This window comes from Felis catus, chromosome C1 (assembly GCF_018350175.1).
Source record: "Felis catus isolate Fca126 chromosome C1, F.catus_Fca126_mat1.0, whole genome shotgun sequence".
Taxonomy (NCBI): Eukaryota; Metazoa; Chordata; class Mammalia; order Carnivora; family Felidae; genus Felis; species Felis catus.
Window position 1 is genome coordinate 23,442,067 of NC_058375.1, and position 18,219 is coordinate 23,460,285.

The 18,219-nt window shown below is 40.9% G+C and overlaps 1 protein-coding gene across 23 annotated transcripts in view; it reads right to left on the bottom strand.

Moving 5' to 3' along the window:
• The window catches only part of PUM1 (pumilio RNA binding family member 1), a 132,936-nt gene extending 127,025 nt beyond the window's left edge, over window positions 1–5,911 (bottom strand). For 6 of the 23 annotated variants that reach the window (XM_045035443.1, XM_019836543.3, XM_045035430.1 and 3 more), the window contains exons 1-2: window positions 5,723–5,910; window positions 731–1,104 (exon numbers count right to left, since the gene is read on the bottom strand). In XM_045035443.1, the coding sequence (XP_044891378.1) occupies window positions 731–1,104; window positions 5,723–5,819 (471 nt within the window). In that variant the 5' untranslated portion in view covers window positions 5,820–5,910. Of the gene's footprint in view, window positions 1–730; window positions 1,105–5,649 lie in introns of those variants that run through there. The other 17 variants (XM_019836549.3, XM_019836548.3, XM_019836546.3 and 14 more) reach the window with 7 other exon arrangements.
• Window positions 5,912–18,219: the final 12,308 nt, after the last annotated feature.

Genomic DNA, 18,219 nt, shown 5'->3' on the forward strand with positions numbered 1-18,219 from the left:
TGTCAAAGGAGAAAAAATATTATTTGTTTAAAAAGTGTACCTGAGGGGCACCTAGGTGGCTCAGTCAGTTAAGTGTCTGACTTAGGCTCAGGCTCACGGTCCGTGCGTTCAAGCCCCGTACAAGACTCTGTGCTGCCAGCTTAGAGCCTGTGTCTCCCTCTCTCTCTGCCCCTCCCCCACTCGTGCACGTGTGCACGCGCTCTCTCTCTCAAAAATAAACATGAGGGGCGCCTGGGTGGCGCAGTCGGTTAAGTGTCCGACTTCAGCCAGGTCACGATCTCGCGGTCCGGGAGTTCGAGCCCCGCGTCAGGCTCTGGGCTGATGGCTCAGAGCCTGGAGCCTGTTTCCGATTCTGTGTCTCCCTCTCTCTGTGCCCCTCCCCCGTTCATGCTCTGTCTCTCTCTGTCCCAAAAATAAATAAACGTTGAAAAAAATAAATAAACATGAAAAAAAGAACTGAAAAAAAAAGCGTACTCGAAAATGTAACGTGTACATCAAAACAATCTGAGGTCTTTTCTTAAATGAACTGGTTGTTACCTCTTCAGCACCAGAATGATAAATGATCCAGTGACAACATCACAACATTCATCCCTTAAAACAAGTGACTGTTAAGTTGGGACCAAATGAAATTAGCAGTTAGGCTTTTAAAGACATTCACTGAAAGCAGATATCCTGAGTGGACAGAGATTAAAAAAGAGTTTCAAAGCTGAAATAGTGAACTTTTTTTTACCTGATGTTCTGCATGAATGTTATCCCCAGTAGGCCATCGATGTTTGCTATTATTATAGCCGCCTCCACCACTTCCTCCTCCCCCAAGCTGCTCACCATGCTGCCTCTGAAAGAAGTAGTCCACCATAGCGTCGTCTTGGGAACGGCCTGCAACTCCTATGGATCCTGGGACAGGGCTGGAGTGTGTCCCAGCTGCAAGAGCCTGATTTGCAGCTGGTTGTGGCTGCGCCTGCGACCCTGTTCCAGATGTCAAAACAACAGGCATGTTGGGATTAGCTGCTTCTTGAGGGTGATGTTTCAGGTGGGGGCTGAAAGAGTCCTGCCAAAGCACTGCCTTTCTCTTCAAGACACATGCAACGCTCATTCCACCAACACCTAAGGACAAAGAGGTTACAAGCGTTCAAAGTCTGCATTTTTCAGAACATAATTTGATGTACATAATTTAACATATTTGCTTTGATAAAACAAAAATGGGAGCCCCATGTCTTTTGCGAAACCACATCTACAACCAATTTCTACCAAGCAGCTAAATGTTTTAGAACATACACACACAATTTTGCCAAACTGAAACCTCTGTTTATAAGTTGCTGAATATGTGCACATGTGGAAATAAACGTAAGTTGGTTGGTGGCAGGCAATCTGACAAGGTATTGAGATCAGAGTTCAGTACGGCAACTTCAGGGAAGCCCTACGTTGCTACCAAACACAACGATATAGAATTGGACTCTAATCAATGGCTCCTCTACCCACCTTATTTACAGCATAAGCCAACTGGGACAGATACTTCTTCAATGAACAAGAGCTCTACAAAATATCATTTTACAAATGGAGCAGACAAAAGCCAATAAACCAAACAAAAATCCAAACCTAGCATATAATTAGCAATGACTCAGACTGCCTAAAATTTGAAAAGACCCTTTAAAATGTTTAATATATTCATAGGATGCTCCTTGAAGAAACAGTAAGAACCCCCTGACCAAGCACAGCAACAGGATGTTCTTAGCCTGAACCACTTTACCTGCTGTTGAATGGTGCGGGGCAGGGGGGGGGGGATCAAAATTTTTTACCAATAATTTACAGTTGTAATCACATCATTATTCCCTTAAAAATAGGATGAGACCAAACCAAATTCAAACACTTTACTAGTATAGATCTCACTGTAAAAAAACAGATACCTCAATAATAACTGAATGGCAAACACAATGCAGAGAGTATCATATCAGCCCTATTTTACAAATGAAAACACTAAAGGACAGAAAAGTTATGGGATGTGCCCAAGGCCACTCAGCTAGTGAGTTGCAGAGGAGGGACTCAAACCTAAATCTGTTTTGGGGGCACCTGGCTGGCTCAGTCGGTGCAGCATGCAACTCTTGATCTCGAGGTTGTGGGTTCGAGCAGTGGATGTGGAGATAATTTAAAAAATAAAATCTATAGGGGCTCCTGGGTGGCTCAGTCAGTTGAGCATCCAACTTCAGCCCAGGTCATGATCTCGCATTTAGTGGGTTTGAGCCCCACATCCGGCTCTGAGCGGACAGCTTCGGAGCCTGGACCCTGCTTCAGATTCTGTGTCTCCCTCCCTCTCTGCCCTTCCCCCACCCTGTCTCTCTGTCTCCCAAAAATAAACATTAAAAAAAAATTTTTTTAATAAAACAAAATAAAATCTATAAATAAATAAATGTTTTGTGCTCAAGCTTACTTTTGTCAGCCCCTTTCAGATACTCTATCTCTCACTTGCAACAACTCCTCCCTGGAAGGAACAAAGAATCTCTGAAATGTTACTATGAAACATTACTATTTAGGTTCTTAAAACCAAAAGCTACATTTGTACACAAGAGAGAACATCTGTCAAACTGTGGGTGCTTAAAAAATTGCCACAAAGTAATCAGTAACCTATTAGACTACCCCTGCCTATAGTCACTGGAGTCTAATTTCAAAACTATCAATTTAATAGTCCCACTGCTGCACATGCCTTCTCTCTACCAAGCTCAACTGTAACGTCTCAAAAACAGGTTTACAAGATTTATGAAAAATCTATTAAGTTATTTCTTTATAGAATTAACCTCCTGATAAAGCATGTGCTTCTCACAATTCATGTTTTGAAGCCAGAGACACAACAGAATTTGTAATTTGTTCAAAGCTTAACTTGGAAATGCCTAGTTTCAGTTAACAATTCTAATCCATCAGAACTTTACCAGGGTAGTGGGGAGCCTAGCTTTCTAGACTACAGTTTGTGCTTTCTTGAATAGAATCGTGTTCATGCTTAAGTACCAAAACCAGAAAATCATAGCTGTGTTCACCATAGGCTATTGCAAAGTGACAACCAGGCTAATACCTTCCCATTTGATTCTCAAATGAATTAACTGCACTTTTTTTTATAGACGTATTACTGACACAGAGCACTGTATTAGTTTCCAGGTGTACAACATAATAATTGGATATTTACATATATTTCAAAATGATCACCACAATAGGTCTGGTTACTATTCATCAACCAAGTCACTGCCATGTTAGTTTTCTTCTACAAGAGACTATCAATCTAATAGTCTATTCTAGGGTAAGCCAGGAGTCCCAAAACTCAAGTTTTACCACTAAATTAGCAACCTCTCGGAGCCTGTTTCCTCACCTAGAAATTGGAAGAAATCCTTTCTCTAAGACTCACAAATGTGTTTTGTTTGTTTGTTTGTTTGTTGTTTTTTTAATCAGAATAAAATTATAGAAAAGTTTTTGGTAAATTTAAAGTCACCATGCTGAGACCCCAGGAATTCGTTACCACCAGTGAAGGCAATGAAGCTCCAGTCTCTAAGAGGATTCCTAAAATAGCAAACGCAATCTTTAACTGAAATAAAAGATTTGCCACAATACATCTCTAACAAGGAATTTCCATATGAAAAAGGGTTACCTCTGAAACACAACTAAGTTCTAACAAGGGGTTGGGGAGGGGGAGGAGTTCCTCCAAAACAGTTCAAACAAAACAATTGGCTTTTGTAAAGCTATCTGTATGCCCTAAGACTTCCTGCTTTACCTAACGAGGCAAGGCAGTTTCTCAAACAAGAGAAAACCTGGCAGAAGGCACAGTTTGAAAGTGAGCAAATACCTAAGCAGTTAACATGTGTCTTGGCTAGTTGTGTAATCTCTTGGCAACTACAGCACAAAAATTAAGAAATCAGTCACTTAAATATTATAAAACATTTAAACTGCTGATGCCTTTTAGAGTTATAGCACATTATAAAAATACTGTAAGCAACTAGAAGTGCTGATTCTATACTCTTCCGAAGTTTTCAAACTGTTCACACCGAAGTGTCTTTTTTTAATATCCCTAATAGATTTTATTTCAAGCAAAGGAATACGGTTTGATCTCTCAAAAGCTCACCTTTTCTTAAAAAAAAAAAAAAAACTAAAATACTTAGTAGTATAAAAGGTGGTTTTTGTTGATTTTTTTCTTTTTTGCCACACTGAAAACAAAAAATTCTGTGATCATAAATTTACTTTAAAGCAGTTCATTTCAAACCCAAACTAAACTTCAAACCCAACTTCAAAAAGATGTGGCCTTGGACAAAATGCATTCCATTGTGGCTAAGGCAAAATACTAATTCAAAGTTCAAAATCCAGTGAGTATTTCCCCAAGGTCCAAATAAACAATCAACAGCCCCAGCGAGTGTTTTATGAAGTTAAAATTAGCAACGAGTCAAAATGTTTATTTTGTTTACTAAACGTGCACTGGGAGCCACATATCTCGGGAGTAGGCTTGTTTTGGTGGGTTTTTGTGTTTTCATAAAACACACAAAACGCGAAAGCTACATGTCTATTGTTTCAGAAGCGGCTGACTTTAAAAACACAACCCCGAAAAACCCTCTCTCCACTCTCATCCTTAATCCCACGAAGAGCAGGAAGTGAACGGATTGGATTATCGACAACTAAAAACAGTGTTCTCTCCATTAGACAATGAATAACAATTCTTCAAGCTATGGGGAGGCTAAAACCTTCCCTAACACCGGGTCTCTCTCCCGTGTGTGTGTGTGTGTGTGTGTGTGTGTGTGTGTGTACGCGCGCGGGGGGGGGGGGGTTGGAGGGGGTGCTACAGTGGGGGGAAAAAGTTCCAGGAGCTTATTCCTCACTTGACGTGGGAGTGGTACGACAAGGATAACAAACGATGTCTGTTTACCAAGAACGTTCGTGAGCACTAAAACTATCTGGTAGTGCGTATCTGTTTTCCTACTACCGAGGGGTGAGCCCCTCTTCGAGTTAAGGCAGACACTCGCCAACCCTGGGAGGCTCAAAGAGGAAGAACCCACCAAAACCCAAGCTCTCACGGAGACAAAAGGCCACAAGCACCCAGGAGACTAAAAAGCGATCTGAAACTTCCTGATCGCCACTTCTCCACATTTAAGGCTCGCAAAGTTCCCCCCATGGTGGGTCTCGCCTGTAGACGAGGGGCCAAGGCTGCTTCTAAAGCGATTTATTGTTCCTCCTGCTTCGACGCGGCCACGGAAGCTCAAGAAGTCGAAGAAATCCAGGGTGGCCCAGAATTACACTTCATGGCCACACAGAAGACTCGCGGCTTCGCAAACCCATCAAAAAAAGCAACCCGAATGGCAACATCAATCTTCGGAGGCTCCAACAGGGCCCAGCAGAAAGGTACAGGCACGGCTATGCCCACGGCCCGGGCCTAAACCCCCGGCATTTTCCTCGCTTCGACCCCGCTCCCCACCCCCTCCCTCCTTTGATAACAATAGGGGCCTTGCTGCTGACTCCAAAACATGTACGAGGAACAGCGAGTGAGAAGCCTCAGCCAGGGCCCCGGGCGGCTTTTCCAAAGCCCTTCTCACCCCTACAGCCGCTCTCAAACACCAATACAAAGGGACAACCCGCTCGCTGGGGGTCCGGAGCAGCGTTTGGGGCCGGCGGGGTGCGGATACTCACGGGCGGAGCGGTAGGATGAAGATGGATTTCAGCCCCCCGATCTTCTCTCTCCGGCGCTCTCGCTCCCCCTTACCTTTCACTCCGACAACATGGCGGCCCACTGGGGACGGGGCTGGCGCGGTGCATCCTGGGATAGGCTCTGGCCCCGGCTCCGGCGGTGGCAGCGGCATGTGCGGAGAAGGCAGGCGGCTCTGGAACAGGTTGCCTGGTTGCCATGCCAACCCAGGGCCTGTGTGAACTTGGGAAACTCGCAGGCAACACAACCGCTGCGCGCGCGAGTGCCCGCCCGCCAGACGAGCGCGCGCCGGGCACTCGCGCGCGCCGTGGCGGGAAGAAGGCGGGGTCCCGCGCCGGCCTAGGAGCGGCCGCGGTGCTCGCGACGCCCGGCCCCGCGCGCTCCCAGCTTCACCGCCAGGTTGCACCGGCCTGCGGGGGTGAAGGGACGCGGGCCCGGCTCTGGCTTAGACCGGTGCCGGCCTCGAACCCCTTTGCTGTAGCTTCCTGGCTCTGTGGCCTTATTTAATCTCCCTGCCTCCATCGCCCCATTTGGAGAAGAGAGAGGAAAACGAGAACAGCTAGCAGCTACTCAACAGAACTGCCGTGAAAATTAAGTAAACCAATGTGGCTTCTCATTCCTTTTAAAGATAGCCAGCGCTTCTTAGGACAGGGCCCGGGACTTGTAAACTGGGCCCATGCATAGTTTGCGGGGTCCAGGGCAACGTGAAGGCGCCGGGCCCCTTGTTCAAAATTGTTAAGGAATTGCAAGACCACGGTAGCAAACAGGAAACCAAAACCGAAGACACAAAGTCAACCCTGGTTGTAGGCACTCGTACTATCTTTTGATCAAAGTGACTTTTCCGATCAGTAGCGTTTGGTAAGATATTGTTATTCTATCTCCAACTAAGCCCAAGATAGATTGAAACCTTAGGCAAACCACACAATACTACAAAAGACCAGAAGGGGATACCGGGGAAAGCTTTATAATTGGAGGAGGGAAAACGTTTCTAATGAGTCAAAATCAATAAATTACTTTAAAAAGTGAAAGATGTTTAAACATCCGTCAGGAAAGGGATGCCACCAACAAAGTAGAACAAGTTGAGAAAATAGCTTTAAAATATTGCAATATGCATGGTAAACAGATGGTTAATCTTCATGATAAATACAGACCGTCTCTAATCAATTAAAAAACCCGTAATCCAAAGTAAACAGACATCAAGTCATTAGTGGCCAATAAACACATAAAGATAACTAACTAGCCCGGGGGCCCTGGGTGGCTCAGTTGGTTAGGCTACTGATCCTTGATCTCAGCTCAGCTGATCCTTGATCTCACAGTTCCTGAGTCCCAGCCACACAGTGGGCTCTTGCTGATGGCCCCGAGCCTGTCTGGGATTCTGTCTCTCCTTCTCTCTGCCCCTCACCTGCTTGTGCTCTCTCTTTCTCTCCCTCAAAATAAATAAATAAACTTAAGGGAAGAAAAATACCTAGCCGGGGGCAGAGGGGTAGCAGAGTAGGGGAAGGGAGATGCACAGCCAGTGGGTATATGTTTCTTTCCGGGTGTTGAAAAAGTTTTGGTTAGATTGTAATGATGGCTGCACAACTCTGAAATACTGTGTACCAAAACCCACTGAACTATATACTTTAAATGGGTGAAGTTGATGGTACGTGAAATATATCTCAATACAGCTGTAAACAAAATGGGAAAAATAATAAAAGAAACAATTTCGAAATATAATATTTTCACATATTAAATACACTGGCAAAAAAAATGATCAGTGATTATAAACACTCTGTTTTGTCGAGTTTTGTGAGAAAATCATCACTCATGTTGTTTAACTTGTTTGAGTATAGATTCCTTTTACTTCACAGGGGCACCTGGCTGGCTCGGTCTGTGGGGCATGCGACTCTTGATCTTGGCGTTGTGGGTTCGAGCCCCATGTTGGATGTAGTGATTGCTTACAAGATGAAATCTTTAAAAAAAAAAAAGTTATTTTTATTTTAAAAGTAAAAAAGTGAGATTTTCATTTCCGAAAAAGAAGACAAACTTGCAAGTTAGAGGTCCTGAGCACTGCCACTTACTGGCTGTGTGGCCTCGGGCAAGTCCCTGAGTCTCAGCCCCCTCATCTACAAAATAAGGATGTCAATACTCTTCTCGAAGGGGGGTTACAACAGTTTAATGAACTGACATATGCAAAGCACCAGAGACGGAATTAACACTCAATAAATGTGGCCGTTTCATTGTAGCTGTAGTCTCGTACTCATTTTTGAATCCCCTGTGGTCATTGCTCACTAAATATTTGTTGAATGAATGAATCCAACAGCCATTTGGAGTATCAACTCTCAAATTCAACAACCCTAAAAGTAATATGCTGTGTTCAGAGAGCCAGCCCTTAAGCCAGACAACAAATTACTTACTTAACCTCTCTGAGCCTCCACTTTCTCCCGCGAAACATGAGGTTAATATAAGAACACTAAATGAAATAAAGCAGATAAAAACATTTAGGCCCATGGGGCGGAGACACAGAGTGCTGAGGAGCCAATAATTGAAAAGCATGGAAGAGGAGGAAACATAGCAGACATGAGAAAATTACAGTTTCCAGAAACTTATCAGGCTCTGCGCGCCGTGATTTCATCCTAAGACCCACAACTAACTCCTTAGTTTTAAGCTTTAGCTTGTGTTACTCAGTCATAAAGATTCTAATATCCGTGTAGGCACCATGTGGAACTATGCCACACCCAGGCCCCTACCCAGTCCAACGTGGCAATCTCAACAGAATACTTAGTTACCCATCCCTGGTTTCCCTTCATTGCTCTTAAAGGACCTGCGGCCCCTGTCCAGCCCCAAAACAACCCTGCCAGAGCATCGTCTTCCAAAAAAACTCATGAGACAATGCTTACCTGTGTGCCATGTACTGGGTTAAGACTTTTATATTCACTATTTCATTTCAAACTCCCGAATACCAAAAATAAAAAAAAAAAAACCCAAATACCTATGACATGGACAACATAATTATTCCCATTTTAAAAATGAGGAAACTGAGGCTCCGGGTGGTTAAGGAACCAGATTAGCGTTTCTCCAAATGTGTTATTATCTAGGGCTATTTCCTGAGAGTTGTCTGGTAGGCACTAATCCATTCCATTGTAACCCAATCAGAGAAAGAGATCTCAAGATAGAAACTTAATGAAGGCCATTCAAGTAAGACTTGGGTCAAGAATTTCGATGTTTATTTTTGAGAAAGAGAGAGAAAGTGGAGGAGGAGCGGAGAGAGAGGGAGACACAGAGTCTGAACCAGGCTCCATGCTGTCAGCGCAAGGCCAGACGTGGGGCTCAAGACCATGAACCCATGAGATCATGACCTGAACCAAAGATGGACGCTCAACTTTCTGAGCCAGCCAGGCGCCCCTGTTGGTTCAAGGATTTCAAACAGTTGCCTCTTCCTTCGTAAGGTAGTGGTTCTCAAAGTATGGTCTGAGGCTAACTGGTGAGTCAGCCAACCTGGCGGTGCTGACAGCTAACAAATTCCAGAATGGACAAATGCTATTCAATTCCACAGGCCTTTATTCTCACTTACAGCCAACTGCTTTTGGCTAGCAAAGGTTGCTATAATACGGAATTTGCACATTGGATATAAAGTATTCTTGAGCAAAGTTGGAACACTCCCAGTTTTCTGGAAACATAATTTGTCATCAGTGTTGGTTTGAGTTGCTTTTTAAACTGTGTTACACTTGTGTTTTTGTATATTTGTGGAATCTCCCTTCGAGGCACTTCCCCTCATTGTTTGGGTGCTTGGGTAATCGTTACACTGTTAACATTTCCATTGCCATTTTGTTTCTTAGCAAATCTCGGTTATGGCAGTACTTTTTCCATAAGAAGGTAAGAGGGAGGGTTGGTTTGGGCTTCCAGTATTGGTGACTAGGTAATTCTGACCAACTCTGCCACCGAGGAAAACTAGCAAAACTAGAAAAATCTAAAAATCTTTAAATCATTGGAAAGTTAACATTGGTGAAGAACTACTGAGCCAGGATCTGGGAAGAGAGAAATTAAGGAATGTAAGGCCCACATTTAGGACTACTTTTCCAGATGGGGCATTTCCTGAGAGGCAGCTAAGAGACTGAGTGGTGCTTTTAGCGGCCTTGGGGAGTTAGGGGAGCAGAGACTGGAGCCCAGAAACCCCCCAGAGAGAGAGAGAGAGAGCGAACCCAATAAACAACTCTCACTTTGGATTGGGATCCCAAAGGACTCCAATTTAAAAGCAAAAGTGAATAGGGGCGCCTGGGTGGCTCAGTGAGTTGAGCATCCAACTTCAGCTCAGGTCGTGATCTCACAGTTCATGAGTTTTGAGCCCTGCATCAGGCTCTGGTGCTGACAGCTCGGAGCCTGGAGCCTGCTTTGGATTCTGTGTCTCCCTCTCTCTCTGCCCCTAACCCACTTGCATTCTGTCTCTATCTCTCTCAAAAATAAAAATAAGCATTAAAAATTTTTTTAAATAAAACATTTAAAAAGTTTTTAATGAAATAAACACTTAAAAATAATAAAATAAAAGCAAACGTGAATATAATAGACAAGCTCTCACAGAGATCAAAACTCCGTTTCAAACCGTCTCAAATCCTGTAATTATGTTAAGGTGATCCCAGAGTGCCAAGGCCTCCAGGTATCTAGACGAAAACGAAGTGAATCATCTCTGGTTAAAAGAGATCACCATTGGGGTATCTGGGTGGCTCAGTCGGTTGTGTCCGACTTCGGCTCAGGTCGTGATATTGAGGTTCATGAGTTCGAGTGCTGTGTCAGGCTCTGTGATGACAGCTTGGAGCCTGGAGCCTGCCTCGGATTCTGTCTCCCTCTCTCTCTGCCCTTCTATAGAGAGCTTATGCTCTGTCTCTGTCTCTCTCTCCAATATAAATGAACATTAAAACATTTTTTAAAAATTAAAAAAAGAGATCACCATCCCAGGCCTCAGATGTCAGATGGTTTCTATGAACAATTATATATATTGTTTTATATATATATATATATATATATACATATATATATACATATATACGTATATACATATATATACATATATATGTATATATATACATGTATGTATATATGTATATACATATACATATATACATATGTATGTATGTATATACATGTATATACATGTATGTATATATACATGTATGTATATGTGTATGTATATATGTATATATACATGTATGTATATATGTATATATACATGTATGTATATATACATACATGTATGTATATATACATACATGTATGTATATATACATATATATGTATATATATGTATATATACACATATATACATGCATATATGTATATATATGTATATGTATGTATATATATACATATATACATACATATATATACATATATACATACATACATGTATGTATATATATATTATATATATATTATATAATATATATAATATATATATATTATATATGTGATACAAAAATAATCACACATACTGGAAGACAATATAGCACGAACAAAAACCAGCAGCAACAAAGGACAATCGAGAAGGACCCAAAAGAACCCCAGATATTGTAGCCAGCTCATCAAATTATGTAATATGTTCACGAAGATAAATAGATTGATCACCTTAGTAGAAAAGTAGGAAATATACAAACATCCAAGTGGAAATTCTGTAACTAAAAAATATAATATAGAATTTAATAACCCAATGAACTGGATTCAACAGCAATTTACACACTGCTGAAAAGAATTAGCAAATTTAGAGGTCTCAGAAGCAAATATCCAGAATGAAACATAAAGGGGTAAAAGGATAGAAAGAGAAAGGATAAAAGTCACAGAGGCAAGAATAAGACACTTTCATGTGCAAGTAATTGGAAAAGCAGGACGAGAAGTGAAGAGTAGGGAAAAGAAATATTTGACATGAAAAGATTAATTTACCAAAACTTATGAAAAAATAAGGGCATAGATTCAAGAAACATTATGAATTGCAAACAAGAAACCTCAGGAAAATCAAGGCTGGTGTGGAGGTGAGAGTTGAAGGTTGGTGACTGTCCTTTCACCCATCTTTAAGAGACATGGGGTCAAGGGGTGCCTGGGTGGTTCATTCGGTTAAGCGAGGGACTTCGGCACAAGTCTTGATCTCACGTGAGTTTGAGCCCTGCATCAGGCTCCGGGCTATCAGCACAGAGCCCGCTTTGGCTCTCCTGTTCCCACCATCCCCCCCTGCCCCTCCCCAGCTCTCTCTCTCTCTTTCCCTCTCTCTCTCTTTCTCTCTCTCTCTCAAAATAAGGTAAACTTAAAAAAAGAAAAGTAAAGGGGTGCCTGGGTGGCTCAGTTGGTTAAGCTCAGTTGGCTCAGGTCATGATCTTGGGGTTCATGGGTTCGAGCCCACATTGGGCTCTCTGCTGTCAGCACAGAGGCCACTTCAGATCCTCTGTCCTCCTCTCTCTCTGCTCCTCCCCTTCTTGCATTCTCTTTGTCTCTCTCAAAATAAATAAATAAACTTCAAAAAACAAAAATAAGGGGGGCCTGGGTGGCTCAGGCTCAGGTCATGATCTTGCAATTCATGAGTTAGAGCCCCACGTCAGGCTCTGTGCCAACAGCTCAGAGCCTGGAGCCTGCTTCGGATTCTGTGTCTCCCTCTCTTTGCCCCTTCCCTGCTCATGCTCTGTCTCTCTCTGTCTCTCAAAGATACATAAATGTTAAAAAAAAATTTATAAACAAAAACAAAAAGAAAATACATACAGATCAAGTAAACAAAAAAATAAGTAAAAATATCAAAAATCCGAACACAATAAGCTCAGCCTACTAGTTATATGTAAAATTCTATTCCCAGCCAACAGAAGTCATAGATTTTTAAGCATTTATAGTACATGTTCACAAATAGAATGTGCATAATACTGTAAAGGGAGCCTCAATAAATTCCAAAAAATCAATATCACATAGACCACGTTCTCCAGCTATAAGATGCAAAACTAAAAACTTTGTTTTTTATTGTTACAAATGACACATCCTGTATACTTGGAAACTAAATTACATTATTAAGCAACAATTGCACTCCCAATGTGTAAAGGAAATCACTTAGAAATGAATCATAAGAAAAAAAAATGAAATGAATCATAAGAAAAACACTACAGTTCAAAATTTATGGAATAGAGAAAAAAACCCACAGTATTTGGAGGAAAATATATCATTTTAAATGCTTTATTTATCATATATTTTTTGGAGATAGAACTGTTCCAAATGAACAGTCCAACCGATCCAATTCTAGAAGTTAGCAAAAGTTACAGGACAAGCCCGAAGGAAAAAGAAAAGAAAACCACGTGTGGATCCTATGAGAGAAAGCTGAGGCTATACTAACACAAAAATCAAACTGCAAAAGAAATGTTGGGTTTTACATTCCGTGGAGGTGCCCATGGTCAATTACATGATCTTGCGGGGCATTTTTTTTAATGATGGAAAATCACCAGAGAAAACTATCTATTCGTGGGCAAATGTGTGGATAAATATAATTAGTCAATAGACACAAGCAGTGACTATTGTCCAGAATGTATTACAATATTGTGAGATCATGAAACCTGAAAAAATTGCCCCAGTACTTGACTTCTTAAATGAATGCGATAACATATGGGAATACCACTGTTTAGAAATGCTTTAAGCATGGGGCCCCTAGCTGGCTGAGTTGGTAGAGCATGTAACTTTTTAATTTGGAGTTGTGAGTTCGAGCCCCTTGTTGGGTGTAGAAAGTACTTTAAAAATAAATTAATTAAATTGGAGCACCTAGGTGGCTTAGTGGGTCAAGCTTCCGACTTCGACTCCAGTCTTGGTCTCAGAGTTCTGGAGTTCAAGCCCTGCATCGGGCTCTCTGCTGTCAGCACAGACCCCGCTTCAGATCCTCTGTCTCCTTCTCTCTCTGTTCCTTCCCCTGCCACCCCCCTCTCAAAAATAAATAAGCATTTAAAAATAAAATAATAAGTTAAACTGGGATACCTGGGTGGCTCAGTCGGTGAAGCATCCGACTTCAGCTCAGGTCATGATCTCACGGTCCGTGAGTTCGAGCCCCGCGTCAGGCTCTGTGCTGACAGCTCGGAGCCTGGAGCCTGCTTCCGATTCTGTGTCTCCCTCTCTCTCTGCCCCTCCCTGCTTGTGCTCTGTCTCTCACAAATAAATAAACATTGAAAAAAATTTTTCTTTTTAATCTGAAATGTGATACTGTCTTGTACATTAATCTCCCACTTTTTTTCCCCACATAATATTATATCATTGGAATCCATACAGTTCAAAATATGTAAATCTGGTTTACTCTTTTTAATTTTCATATAACAGTTTGTAGTAAAGATTATTATAATCAATCCAACTATTCTCCTATTAATGTTCATTCAAGTTGTTTCCAGCTTGGGTTTTTTTTTTTTTTTTTTTTTGCCAGTACAAACAACACTAAATAAATATCCTTATTCATATATCCTTTAAAAAAATTTAAATATAAAAAAAGAAAAAGAAAAAATTAAATTAAATTAAATTAAAAAAGAAATAAGTGCTTTGGGAATCTATTTGCTAATGTGTAGGCTTTTGTGTCGGTTCAGATGATAAAAAATAAAGTGGATTATTTCTCCATATGTAATCACACTTTTTTTTTTTTTTTAAGTAATCTCTACACCCAGCGTGGGGCTAGAACCCACAGGCGTGAGATCAAGAATTGCATGCTCTACTGACTGAACCAGCCAGGCACTCTGACCATGCACGTGATGAGATATTTCTGAAACATTTAACCTTGACAACAGTCTCACCCTTCTTTCCTGAGGTCATCAATTTGGAAGGATACAACTGGTGTTCACCATCAAAATGTGGCTACCATTCTCAGAATATCTGAGTCATGGCAGGAATAAAGTTGCTACCATGAAAGTAAATGAAACTTTCAAATCTTTAATTCGACCCAGCACCCAGCATCATTTTACCTGGCACACCCCCAACAATTTCCTATGGTAGCTCCTGGGAAAAACCTCACTTTGTATAACCAATTATATCTGGACTGTGCATGTATGTGTCACTTTTTAAAGGAATAATCATCGACATGTATTGTGACAAGATCGAACATGTCTGGGAGTTAAAATTCATCACGGACCAAAACTTTCCATAATTACGATAAGCGTTTCGCCAAATTTGAGGCCAAAATTCAATATATCATGTCTGAGATAAATCAATTCCACAGCCTGATGTATTTCAGTTAACCCTTTTCTCCTGGACTGTTTGAAAAGAAAGGGTAACTAACTCCATAATTTTTTTTTTTTTGCATTTATCTGTAAACTTTAGTTGGCTTGTTAAACTGGCAAGATTAAAGAGAAGTTCGAAAGTACATTTAAGTGAAACACAATCGAACTTCCGCTACTATTTTATTTTGTTGGAATGTCTGAGTAACTTTAGTGGAGAACAAAAATATTCCCTTTGCAGCTATGTTGTCAAAACATTTAAAGAAGGGTTCCCTATTTAGGGTGAAATGATGTAATGTCTGGGATCTGATTCAAAATAATCTGGAGTGGGGGAAGTTAGAAGAGAGTATAAATGAAACAAGATAGTACAAGAATCGATCATTGTTGAAATTGAATGACAAGTATATGAGAGTTTTAGTATACTATAGGAAGAATAAAAGACCAAGAACAGACAAGATTCTTTAAAATCGTTATTGTAGAAAATTTTAAATATAGGGGCGCCTGGGTGGCACAGTCGGTTAAGCGTCCGACTTCAGCCAGGTCACGATCTCGCGGTCCGGGAGTTCGAGCCCCGCGTCAGGCTCTGGGCTGATGGCTCAGAGCCTGGAGCCTGTTTCCGATTCTGTGTCTCCCTCTCTCTCTGCCCCTCCCCCGTTCATGCTCTGTCTCTCTCTGTCCCCAAAATAAATAAACGTTGAAAAAAAAATTAAAAAAAAAAAAAAAAGAAAATTTTATATATATATAGTAAGTTTAAAAATAAAATTTAGGGGGTACCTGGATGGCTCAATCCGTTCAGCATCCTACTCTTGATTTCAGCTCAGGTCATGATCTCATGGTTCATGAATTCGAGCCCCACATCAAGCTCTGTGCTGACAATGTGAAGCCTGCTTGGGACTCTCTCTCTCTTCCACTCCCAAGTGCTCTCTCTCTCTCAAAATAAATAAATAAACTCTAACCCCCCCCCCAAAAAAAATAACAAATAAAATTTAGAAGGCACCTGGGTGGCTCAGCCAGTACAGCGTGCAACTCTTGATCTCAGGGTTGTGAGCCCCACATTGGGTATAGAGATTATTTAAAAACAAAATCTTTTAAAAAATTAAAATTAAAATTGAAAAATAAAATTTAGTCTTCACCATTCTTGGTCTATTCTTACATATACATTTTAGAATTAGCTTGTCAATCCAATACTGGTTTTGGAAAAAAAAAATGGTTGAATCTGTAGATCAACCTGTAGAAAATTGCCTTTTTCTGAATTCCAGTCTTCCTACTGTTAATATGGCACAGCTCTTACTTCTTTAGGTTTTCATTAATGTCTTTTAGTACAGTTTTATAATTTTCTATGTGCAGATCTTATGCCTCCTTTGTTAGGTTTATTTCTGAGCATGTCATAGTTTTGTGCTATTTGAATGGTTTCTTTGTATAATTACATGATATGATTGTGTAGAATTGCAATCAACTTTGGTACTTGGACCTTATAATCAGCTACCTTACTATATACTCTTAATACTTTAATAACTTGTCTATAGATTATTTTGTGTTTTTTAATGAAATAGTATCATCTGAGTGTAATGATAATTTCATTTCTTACTTTTCAATAGTTGTGCCATGAGTTTCTTCTTAATGTTTTATTGTCCTGGCTAGGACCTCCCTCATATTATTGAACAGAAATAATGAGAGTTCGCATGCATATCAGATTTATGATTTTATTTTTTTGGGGTGGGGGACAGAGAGAGACAGAGCATGAACAGGGGAGGGGCAGAGAGAGAGGGAGACACAGAATCGGAAACAGGCTCCAGGCTCTGAGCCATCAGCCCAGAGCCCGACGCGGGGCTCGAACTCCCGGACCGCGAGATCGTGACCTGGCTGAAGTCGGACGTTTAACCGACCGCGCCACCCAGGCGCCCCTCAGATTTATGATTTTAAAAGGAATGCTTTTAAAGTTTCCACGCTTATGATACCATTTGTTGTAAGCTTTTCATAGATCTCTCTTCGGGTCACCATTTTATTTTTAAGTTATGTTGAATTTTGTCAAATAACTTTCTTGTATTTATTGAAATGTTTATATTACTTTTTTCTCCTTAATCTCTTAAGTGACATCTAGAGATATTCCAACTTGGAGATATATTATTCCTGGGACAAGCCCAAGCTGGTCATAGCATACTGTTTCTTTTATTCATAACTGACTGTTATTCACTAATGTTTTGTTTAGGATCTTTGCACCTATATTCACAGGTGAAATGAGTCTATAATATCATTTTCCTGTTCTTCCTTTAGTTGGAGCTGGCATTGAAGTTATATGGGCCTCATAGAATTGGCAGGAGAGGAGTGTTCCCTCTTTCTCCACACTCTGGAAGAGTTTGTATAAAATTAGAATGATCTCTGGGGCACTGGGGTGTCTCAGTCAGTTAAGCATCTGACTCTTGATTTTGGCTGGGCTCAGGTCACGATCCCACGATTCGTGAAATCGAGCCCTGGGTCTGGCATTGGGCTCTGCACTGACAGCGTGAAACCTACTTGGGATTCTCTTTCTCTCCTTCTCTCTCTGCCCCTCCCCCTGCTCGTGGGAGCTCCCCCTCTCTCTAAGTAAATAAATAAATAAACTTAAAAAAAAAAAGAATGCTATATAAATGGAATCATATAGGATGTAACCTTTCAAGATTGGCATTTTTCACTCAGCATCCCTTCAGTTTTATTCAAGTTGCTGCCTGTATCAATAGTTTGTTCGTTTTCTTTCTGAGTAAGTAGTATTCAGGGCTAGGGATGTAGGGATGAACCACAGATGTAAGCATTGTAGGACATTTGGTTCTTTCCAGTTTTAGGTTATTACAAGTAAAGCTGAGGGGCACCTGGGTGGCTCAGTCAAGCCTCAAATTCTTGATTTCAGCTCAGGCATTGATTTCAGGGTTTGTGAGTTTAAGCTCCAGGAGCCTGCTTGGGATTCTCTCTCTCCCTCACTCTGCCCTCTCCCCCACCACACACACACACACACACACACACGCACACACGCACACCCTCTCTCTCTCTCTCTCAAAATAAGTAAATAAACTTAAAAAAAAGTGTAATGCACAAGCTACCAAAAACAAAAACAAAAACAAACAAAAAAACAAGCTGCTATGACCAACTGTGTACAGGTGTTTTGTTTTGTGAACATCATTTTCATTTCTCTGTGATAAATGCTAAGACTACAATTTTAATAATTGTAAGATGACTTGCCTTTTGCTTTTCTCTTGAGTCAATTTTAGTTGTTATATTTTCTAGGAAGTTGTCCATTTCATACAAATTTGGAAAATTATTGGCATAAAAATTATGAGAGCTTTCTCTTACTATCTTCTTTTTTTTTTAATTTTTTTTTCAACGTTTATTTATTTTTGGGAC